At 34.7% G+C, this 12500-nt stretch overlaps 1 protein-coding gene across 2 annotated transcripts in view; it reads right to left on the bottom strand.

The window, feature by feature from the left end:
* si:dkey-215k6.1 (transmembrane protein 132D) overlaps positions 1 to 12500 on the bottom strand; it is a 220081-nt gene that overhangs the window by 21642 nt on the left and 185939 nt on the right. For both annotated transcript variants that reach the window (XM_058375280.1, XM_058375281.1), the window contains one exon: positions 1424 to 1567. In XM_058375280.1, coding sequence (XP_058231263.1) covers positions 1424 to 1567 — 144 coding nt within the window. The remainder of the gene's footprint in view (positions 1 to 1423; positions 1568 to 12500) is intronic.

Raw genomic sequence — 12500 nt, 5'->3', positions numbered from 1 at the left:
TCCTCCTCCTCCTCCATCACACTGCTTCCTACTCCATCACACTGCTTCCTCCTACTCCATCACACTGCTTCCTAATCTATCACACTGCTTCCTCCTCCATCACACTGCTTCCTCCTACTCCATCACACTGCTTCCTAATCTATCACACTGCTTCCTCCTCCTCCATCACACTGCCTCCTCCTCCTCCTCCTCCTACTCCATCACACTGCCTCCTCCTCCTCCATCACACAGCCTCCTCCTCCTCCATCACACCGCTTCCTACTCCATCACACTGCTTCCTCCTCCATCACACTGCTTCCTCCTCCTCCTACTCCATCACACTGCTTCCTCCTCCATCACACTGCTTCCTCCTCCTCCTCCTCCATCACACTGCTTCCTCCTCCATCACACTGCCTCCTCCTCCTCCTCCATAACATCACAGCTGTGAAGTGTGTTAAAGCTGCTGTGTAAGTGGGAATTGTTCAGCTTGGGTGTTTGTGTGTGTGTGTGTGTGTGTGTGTGTGTGTGTGTGTAATCTTCCGGACTGATAGACAAACATTGTCTTTTTAAAAAGCAAACTGCTTCTCAGCTGAATCAGTCAGTCAACACAAACACAGAGGGATGTGAGCACCTGAGGAACAGCATGGCTGGGTTTTACTCACACTCTCATTCTCTCTCTCTCTGTGTGTGTGTGTGTGAATGGATAGATAGATAGATAGATAGATAGATAGATAGATAGATAGATAGATAGATAGATAGATAGATAGATAGATAGATAGATAGATACTTTATTGATCCCGAAGGAAATTCCAGATATCCAGCAGCAATAAAGTAACACAAAGATTTTAGATTGCACACTGTATACCTTACATATAGTCAGTTTACTTTACTTACTAGTATAAAGTTATACAGTATAAAGTTAAAATGTTAAACTACTGATCAGAAGATTGTGAGTCTGAATCCCAGGACCAGTAAGCTGCTCCTGCTGAGTCCTTGAGTAAGACCTTTAACCCTACTCAGATGTATAATTGAGATAAATATAAGTAGCTCTGGATAAAGGCTTCTGCTAATGCTGTAAATGTGCTCAAGTATAATCATAATTAAAGCTACAACAAATAACCCCACCCCCAAAAAAGCAAAACAAACACAATACACAATATCATAACCACGCCCCTCACCCACAGCCTACCCCTCACCTATCATAATATCCATGTTTACCAACAAAACCCATAATATGGCCTTTCATCATATCTGAAGCCCTAATATGAGCCTTTATAGAACTGTTGTGTTATAGTTATCACTGATGTGTTTAGGGTTCTATACAGACAGCATGTGACAAAGAGAGTAAGAAGAGCAGTCTGCTTAGAACCCTTATTTAGACAAATGTGAAGGAATGTTCATTGATTTGATAGACAGACCTATCACTCATCTGAAACTGTCTCACCTTCAGGACATCCTCATCAGTAGACCTGCAGGTGACTGGGTCATCGATCTCTCGCACAGTCCCATCCTGATCCACAGTGACCACCTTCACAGGAAGTGACACACGCTGACCGGTGAGAATTGCTATGTTCAGGATCTCTGTGTCCTAGAGAGAGAGAGAGAGAGAGAGAGAGAGAGAGAGATATGAACACAGACTGGCCATAGAGGAGGGCTGATGCAGTCAAACCTGGAGCTCTAGAGAGGATTGACTCAATAAAGACAGAGCTGTATTTTCTTACACAATGCACAAAAGATTTGTTTCTTTATCTGTGTGTGTGTGTGTATGCACACATGCACACACGCACACACATACACATGCACACACACACACACACACACACACACACAAGCTTTTAAATTGAATGCATTTATAAAGTGAAATAATTTTTCTAAGAAAACACCCAGGATCTTTTGTAATGATGGCATCAAACACCAAACACTCCAAAACTCTGACTTCCACATCCTGTATCGCAATGTGATGAATAAATGAGCTTTTATAGATACACACACACACACACACACACACACACACACCCTCTTCACTGTCGAGTGTCACAGCTGCAGCTCGATGTGAATAAAGCCCAATTAATATCCTTGACGTCATGTTGCTAATCTCTTTAGCGCCATTCTGCTAATGAATTTCACACTCGCCATGGGCGGGGGAGGGGAGCAGGACGCAACACCCCCTCCCCCCAACTCTCCCACCCCTACCCATACACCCCCACCCCCACTGAGTGTGTTGTGAAGACGCCTGTGTTATACACCATGTCCCGCTCCATTATTAATGCACTTCATCACAGAGAGCAACACGGGGCCCAACACTGCATGGCCTGATAGGGTACGCCATACACACACGGAGGGAAAGACAGACAGAGAGTGAGACAGAAAGAGTGAGACATATAGAGAGAGACAGAGAGAGAGAACGATAGAGAGAGACAGACAGGCAGACAGACAGACAGACAGAAAGGTCCCTTTTGTAGAACTGAGATATCAGGAATCAAGCATCTGGTCACAACTGCAGAAACCACTGGAATGATTCATATAGACCCCTGCGTTCTGACAAGCCCCTTTGACATGTCTCTCTCTGACACATCCCTCTGACACGCCCATCTGACACACCCCTGTGGTGCCAGCCATGCTTCCTGTTTACAGAAACATAGTGGGAGTGTGCAGTGAATGTAGGTGTTGAGTGTCAGAATCACACTGTTGTGTATCACTGTACCATTGTACCACTAAACCACAGTATCACTGTACCACTAAACAACTGTATCACTGTACCACTAAACCACTGTATCACTGTACCACTAAACCACTGTATCACTGTACCACTAAACCACTGTATCACTGTACCACTAAACCACTGTACCACTGTACCACTAAACCACTGTATCACTGTACCACTAAACCACTGTATCACTGTACCACTAAACCACTGTATCACTGTACCACTAAACCACTGTATCACTGTACCACTAAACCACTGTACCACTGTACCACTAAACCACTGTATCACTGTACCAATAAACCACTGTATCACTGTACCACTAAACCACTGTATCACTGTACCAATAAACCACTGTATCACTGTACCACTAAACCACTGTATCACTGTACCACTAAACCACTGTATCACTGTACCACTAAACCACTGTACCACTGTACCACTAAACCACTGTATCACTGTACCAATAAACCACTGTATCACTGTACCACTAAACCACTGTATCACTGTACCAATAAACCACTGTATCACTGTACCACTAAACCACTGTATCACTGTACCACTAAACCACTGTATCACTGTACCACTAAACCACTGTACCACTGTACCACTAAACCACTGTATCACTGTACCACTAAACCACTGTATCACTGTACCAATAAACCACTGTATCACTGTACCACTAAACCACTGTATCACTGTACCAATAAACCACTGTATCACTGTACCACTAAACCACTGTACCACTGTACCACTAAACCACTGTATCACTGTACCACTAAACAACTATATCACTGTACCACTAAACCACTGTATCACTGTACCACTAAACCACAGTATCACTGTACCACTAAACCACTGTACCACTGTACCACTAAACCACTGTATCACTGTACCACTAAACCACTGTATCACTGTACCACTAAACCACTGTATCACTGTACCACTAAACCACTGTATCACTGTACCAATAAACCACTGTATCACTGTACCACTAAACCACTGTACCACTGTACCACTAAACCACTGTATCACTGTACCACTAAACCACTGTATCACTGTACCACTAAACCACTGTATCACTGTACCACTAAACCACTGTACCACTGTACCACTAAACCACTGTATCACTGTACCACTAAACCACAGTATCACTGTACCACTGTACCACTAAACCACTGTATCACTGTACCACTAAACCACAGTATCACTGTACCACTGTACCACTAAACCACTGTATCAATGTACCACTAAACCACTGTATCACTGTACCACTAAACCACAGTATCACTGTACCACTGTACCACTAAACCACTGTATCACTGTACCACTAAACCACTGTATCACTGTACCACTAAACCACTGTATCACTGTACCACTAAACCACAGTATCACTGTACCACTAAACCACTGTATCACTGTACCACTAAACCACTGTACCACTGTACCACTAAACCATTGTATCAATGTACCACTAAACCACTGTATCACTGTACCACTAAACCACAGTATCACTGTACCACTAAACCACTGTATCACTGTACCACTAAACCACTGTACCACTGTACCACTAAACCACTGTATCACTGTACCACTAAACCACAGTATCACTGTACCACTGTACCACTAAACCACTGTATCACTGTACCACTAAACCACTGTATCACTGTACCACTGTACCACTAAACCACTGTACCACTGTACCACTAAACCACTGTATCACTGTACCACTAAACCACAGTATCACTGTACCACTGTACCACTAAACCACAGTATCACTGTACCACTAAACCACTGTATCACTGTACCACTAAACCACTGTATCACTGTACCACTAAACCACAGTATCACTGTACCACTAAACCACTGTATCACTGTACCACTAAACCACTATACCACTGTACCACTAAACCACTGTATCAATGTACCACTAAACCACTGTATCACTGTACCACTAAACCACAGTATCACTGTACCACTAAACCACTGTATCACTGTACCACTAAACCACTGTACCACTGTACCACTAAACCACTGTACCACTGTACCACTAAACCACTGTATCACTGTACCACTAAACCACTGTATCACTATACCACTAAACCACTGTATCACTGTACCACTAAACCACAGTATCACTGTACCACTAAACCACTGTATCACTGTACCACTAAACCACTGTATCACTGTACCACTAAACCACAGTATCACTGTACCACTAAACCACAGTATCACTGTACCACTAAACCACTGTATCACTGTACCACTAAACCACTGTATCACTGTACCACTAAACCACAGTATCACTGTACCACTAAACCACTGTATCACTGTACCACTAAACCACTGTATCACTGTACCACTAAACCACTGTATCACTGTACCACTAAACCACTGTATCACTGTACCACTAAACCACAGTATCACTGTACCACTAAACCACTGTATCACTATACCACTAAACCACTGTATCACTGTACCACTAAACCACTGTATCACTGTACCACTAAACCACTGTATCACTGTACCACTAAACCACTGTACCACTGTACCACTAAACCACTGTACCATTGTACCACTAAACCACTGTACCACTGTACCACTAAACCACTGTACCACTGTACCACTAAACCACTGTACCACTGTACCACTGTACCACTGTACCACTAAACCACTGTAGAACTGTGCCACTGTACCACTAAACCACTGTACCACTAAACCACTGTACCACTGTACCACTAAACCACTGTACCACTGTACCACTAAACCACTAAACCACTAAACCACTGTACCACTAAACCACTGTACCACTAAACCACTAAACCACTAAACCACTAAACCACTGTACCACTGTACCACTGTACCACTGTACCACTAAACCACTGTACCACTAAACCACTAAACCACTAAACCACTGTACCACTAAACCACTAAACCACTGTACCACTAAACCACTATATCACTGTACCACTGTACCATTAAACCACTTATAATTTTTATATATATATATATATATATATATATATATATATATATATATATATATATATTTTATTTTCATTTTTCCCCTGCCCTTCTCCGTTTCTCTTCTTTTGTAAAGCTGCTTTAAGACAATGTTCATTGTAAAAGGTGCTATAAAAAATAAATTGAATTATAACTGTATTATTGTATTACTGTATCACTGTATCACTGTATCACTGTATTACTGTATCACTGTATTACTGTATTATTGTATCACTGTATTACTGTATCACTGTATTATTGTATCACTGTATTACTGTATCACTGTATTACTGTATTATTGTATCACTGTATTACTGGATTACTGTATTATTGTATCACTGTATTACTGTATCACTGTATTACTGTATTATTGCATCACTGTATTATTGTATCACTGTATTACTGTATCACTGTATTATTGTATCACTGTATTACTGTATTATTGTATCACTGTATTATTGTATTATTGTATCACTGTATTATTGTATCACTGTTTTACTGTATCACTGTATTACTGTATCACTGTATTATTGTATCACTGTATTACTGTATCACTGTATTACTGTATTATTGTATCACTGTATTACTGTATCACTGTATTACTGTATTACTGTATCACTGTATTACTGTATCACTGTATTACTGTATTATTGTATCACTGTATTACTGTATCACTGTATTACTGTATTATTGTATTACTGTATTACTGTATCACTGTATTACTGTATCACTGTATTATTGTATCACTGTATTACTGTATCACTGTATTATTGTATCACTGTATTACTGTATTATTGTATCACTGTATTACTGTATCACTGTATTACTGTATTATTGTATCACTGTATTATTGTATCACTGTATTACTGGATTACTGTATTATTGTATCACTGTATTACTGTATCACTGTATTACTGTATTATTGCATCACTGTATTATTGTATCACTGTATTACTGTATTATTGTATCACTGTATTATTGAATCACTGTATTATTGTATCACTGTATTACTGTATCACTGTATTATTGTATCACTGTATTACTGTATTATTGTATCACTGTATTATTGAATCACTGTATTATTGTATCACTGTATTACTGTATCACTGTATTACTGTATCACTGTATTACTGTATTATTGTATCACTGTATTACTGTATCACTGTATTATTGTATCACTGTATTATTGTATCACTGTATTACTGTATTATTGTATCACTGTATTACTGTATCACTGTATTATTGTATCACTGTATTACTGTATCACTGTATTACTGTATTATTGTATCACTGAATTACTGTATCACTGTATTATTGTATCACTGTATTATTGTATCACTGTATTACTGTATCACTGTATTATTGTATCACTGTATTACTGTATTATTGTATCACTGTATTACTGTATCACTGTATTACTGTATTATTGTATCACTGTATTACTGTATTATTGCATCACTGTATTATTGTATCACTGTATTACTGTATCACTGTATTATTGTATCACTGTATTACTGTATTATTGTATCACTGTATTACTGTATTATTGTATCACTGTATTACTGTATTATTGCATCACTGTATTATTGTATCACTGTATTACTGTATCACTGTATTATTGTATCACTGTATTACTGTATTATTGTATCACTGTATTACTGTATCACTGTATTACTGTATTACTGTATCACTGTATTACTGTATCACTGTATTACTGTATTATTGTATCACTGTATTACTGTATTATTGTATCACTGTATTACTGTATCACTGTATTACTGTATTATTGTATCACTGTATTATTGTATCACTGTATTATTGTATTATTGTATCACTGTATTACTGTATTATTGTATCACTGTATTACTGTATTATTGCATCACTGTATTATTGTATCACTGTATTATTGTATCACTGTATTACTGTATTATTGCATCACTGTATTACTGTATTACTGTATTATTGTATCACTGTATTACTGTATTATTGCATCACTGTATTATTGTATCACTGTATTACTGTATCACTGTATTATTGTATCACTGTATTACTGTATTACTGTATCACTGTATTATTGTATCACTGTATTATTGTATCACTGTATTACTGTATTATTGTATCACTGTATTACTGTATTACTGTATTATTGTATCACTGTATTACTGTATTATTGCATCACTGTATTATTGTATCACTGTATTACTGTATCACTGTATTATTGTATCACTGTATTACTGTATTACTGTATCACTGTATTACTGTATTACTGTATTATTGTATCACTGTATTACTGTATTATTGCATCACTGTATTATTGTATCACTGTATTACTGTATCACTGTATTATTGTATCACTGTATTACTGTATTATTGTATCACTGTATTACTGTATCACTGTATTACTGTATTATTGTATCACTGTATTACTGTATTACTGTATCACTGTATTACTGTATTACTGTATTACTGTATCACTGTATTACTGTATTATTGTATCACTGTATTATTGTATCACTGTATTACTGTATCACTGTATTATTGTATCACTGTATTACTGTATTATTGTATCACTGTATTACTGTATCACTGTATTACTGTATTACTGTATCACTGTATTACTGTATCACTGTATTACTGTATTATTGTATCACTGTATTACTGTATTATTGCATCACTGTATTATTGTATCACTGTATTACTGTATCACTGTATTATTGTATCACTGTATTACTGTATTATTGTATCACTGTATTACTGTATCACTGTATTACTGTATTACTGTATCACTGTATTACTGTATCACTGTATTACTGTATTATTGTATCACTGTATTACTGTATTATTGTATCACTGTATTACTGTATCACTGTATTACTGTATTATTGTATTACTGTATTACTGTATCACTGTATTACTGTATCACTGTATTATTGTATCACTGTATTACTGTATCACTGTATTATTGTATCACTGTATTACTGTATTATTGTATCACTGTATTACTGTATCACTGTATTACTGTATTATTGTATCACTGTATTATTGTATCACTGTATTATTGTATTATTGTATCACTGTATTATTGTATCACTGTTTTACTGTATCACTGTATTACTGTATCACCGTATTATTGTATCACTGTATTACTGTATCACTGTATTACTGTATTATTGTATCACTGTATTATTGTATCACTGTATTACTGTATCACTGTATTATTGTATCACTGTATTATTGTATCACTGTATTACTGTATCACTGTATTACTGTATTACTGTATCACTGTATTACTGTATCACTGTATTACTGTATTATTGTATCACTGTATTACTGTATCACTGTATTACTGTATTACTGTATTACTGTATTACTGTATCACTGTATTACTGTATTACTGTATTATTGTATCACTGTATCACTGTATTACTGTATTACTGTATTATTGTATCACTGTATCACTGTATTACTGTATTATTGTATCACTGTATTACTGTATCACTGTATCACTGTATCACTGTATTATTGTATCACTGTATCACTGTATTACTGTATCACTGTATTACTGTATCACTGTATTACTGTATCACTGTATTACTGTATTATTGTATTATTGTATCACTGTATTACTGTATTATTGTATCACTGTATTACTGTATTACTGTATTACTGTATTATTGTATCACTGTATTATTGTATCACTGTATTACTGTATCACTGTATTATTGTATCACTGTATTACTGTATCACTGTATTATTGTATCACTGTATTACTGTATTATTGTATCACTGTATTACTGTATCACTGTATTATTGTATCACTGTATTACTGTATCACTGTATTACTGTGTCACTGTATTACTGTATCACTGTATCACTGTATTACTGTATTATTGTATCACTGTATTATTGTATCACTGTATTATTGTATCACTGTATTACTGTATCACTGTATTATTGTATCACTGTATTACTGTATCACTGTATTATTGTATTACTGTATTATTGTATCACTGTATTACTGTATCACTGTATTACTGTATTATTGTATCACTGTATTATTGAATCACTGTATTATTGTATCACTGTATTACTGTATCACTGTATTACTGTATTATTGTATCACTGTATTACTGTATCACTGTATTACTGTATTATTGTATCACTGTATTACTGGATTACTGTATTATTGTATCACTGTATTACTGTATCACTGTATTATTGTATCACTGTATTACTGTATCACTGTATTACTGTATTATTGCATCACTGTATTATTGTATCACTGTATTACTGTATCACTGTATTATTGTATCACTGTATTACTGTATTATTGTATCACTGTATTACTGTATCACTGTATTACTGTATTACTGTATCACTGTATTACTGTATCACTGTATTACTGTATCACTGTATTATTGTATCACTGTATTACTGTATTACTGTATCACTGTATTACTGTATCACTGTATTACTGTATCACTGTATTATTGTATCACTGTATTACTGTATTACTGTATCACTGTATTACTGTATCACTGTATTACTGTATTACTGTATCACTGTATTACTGTATCACTGTATTACTGTATTACTGTATTACTGTATCACTGTATTACTGTATCACTGTATTACTGTATCACTGTATCACTGTATCACTGTATTACTGTATCACTGTATCACTGTATTACTGTATCACTGTATTACTGTATCACTGTATTACTGTATCACTGTATTACTGTATCACTGTATTACTGTATCACTGTATTACTGTATTACTGTATCACTGTATTATTGTATCACTGTATTACTGTATCACTGTATTACTGTATCACTGTATTATTGTATCACTGTATTACTGTATCACTGTATTATTGTATCACTGTATTATTGTATTATTGTATCACTGTATTATTGTATCACTGTTTTACTGTATCACTGTATTATTGTATTATTGTATCACTGTATTATTGTATCACTGTATTACTGTATCACTGTATTACTGTATTATTGTATCACTGTATTACTGTATCACTGTATTACTGTATCACTGTATTACTGTATTACTGTATTACTGTATCACTGTATTACTGTATCACTGTATTATTGTATCACTGTATTACTGTATCACTGTATTACTGTATCACTGTATTATTGTATTATTGCATCACTGTATCACTGTATTACTGTATCACTGTATTATTGTATCACTGTATTACTGTATCACTGTATTATTGTATTATTGCATCACTGTATTACTGTATCACTGTATTACTGTATCACTGTATTACTGTATTATTGTATCACTGTATTACTGTATCACTGTATTACTGTATCACTGTATTATTGTATCACTGTATTACTGTATCACTGTATTACTGTATCACTGTATTACTGTATTATTGTATCACTGTATTACTGTATCACTGTATTACTGTATTATTGTATTACTGTATTATTGTATCACTGTATTACTGTATCACTGTATTACTGTATTATTGTATTACTGTATTACTGTATCACTGTATTACTGTATCACTGTATTACTGTATCACTGTATTACTGTATTATTGTATCACTGTATTATTGTATCACTGTATTATTGTATTATTGTATCACTGTATTATTGTATCACTGTTTTACTGTATCACTGTATTATTGTATTATTGTATCACTGTATTATTGTATCACTGTATCACTGTATTACTGTATTATTGTATCACTGTATTACTGTATCACTGTATCACTGTATCACTGTATTATTGTATCACTGTATCACTGTATTACTGTATTATTGTATCACTGTATTACTGTATCACTGTATTACTGTATCACTGTATTATTGTATCACTGTATTACTGTATCACTGTATTACTGTATCACTGTATTACTGTATCACTGTATTACTGTATTATTGTATCACTGTATTACTGTATCACTGTATTACTGTATTATTGTATTACTGTATTATTGTATCACTGTATTACTGTATCACTGTATTACTGTATTATTGTATCACTGTATTACTGTATCACTGTATCACTGTATTATTGTATCACTGAATTATTGTATCACTGTATTACTGTATCACTGTATTATTGTATCACTGTATTACTGTGTCACTGTATTACTGTATCACTGTATCACTGTATTACTGTATCACTGTATCACTGTATTATTGTATCACTGAATTATTGTATCACTGTATTACTGTATCACTGTATTACTGTATTACTGTATCACTGTATTACTGTATTATTGTATCACTGTATTACTGTATCACTGTATTACTGTATTATTGTATTACTGTATTACTGTATCACTGTATTACTGTATCACTGTATTATTGTATCACTGTATTACTGTATCACTGTATTATTGTATCACTGTATTACTGTATCACTGTATCACTGTATTATTGTATCACTGAATTATTGTATCACTGTATTACTGTATCACTGTATTATTGTATCACTGTATTACTGTATAATTGTATCACTGTATTACTGTATCACTGTATTATTGTATCACTGTATTACTGTATCACTGTATCACTGTATTATTGTATCACTGTATTATTGTATCACTGTATTACTGTATCACTGTATCACTGTATCACTGTATTACTGTATCACTGTATCACTGTATTATTGTATCACTGAATTATTGTATCACTGTATTACTGTATTACTGTATTACTGTATTATTGTATCACTGTATTACTGTATTATTGTATCACTGTATTACTGTATCACTGTATTACTGTATTATTGTATTACTGTATTACTGTATCACTGTATTACTGTATCACTGT

The sequence above is a fragment of the Hemibagrus wyckioides genome, linkage group LG22, assembly GCF_019097595.1.
Source record: "Hemibagrus wyckioides isolate EC202008001 linkage group LG22, SWU_Hwy_1.0, whole genome shotgun sequence".
Taxonomy (NCBI): Eukaryota; Metazoa; Chordata; class Actinopteri; order Siluriformes; family Bagridae; genus Hemibagrus; species Hemibagrus wyckioides.
This window is presented reverse-complemented; position numbering and strand designations above follow the sequence as displayed.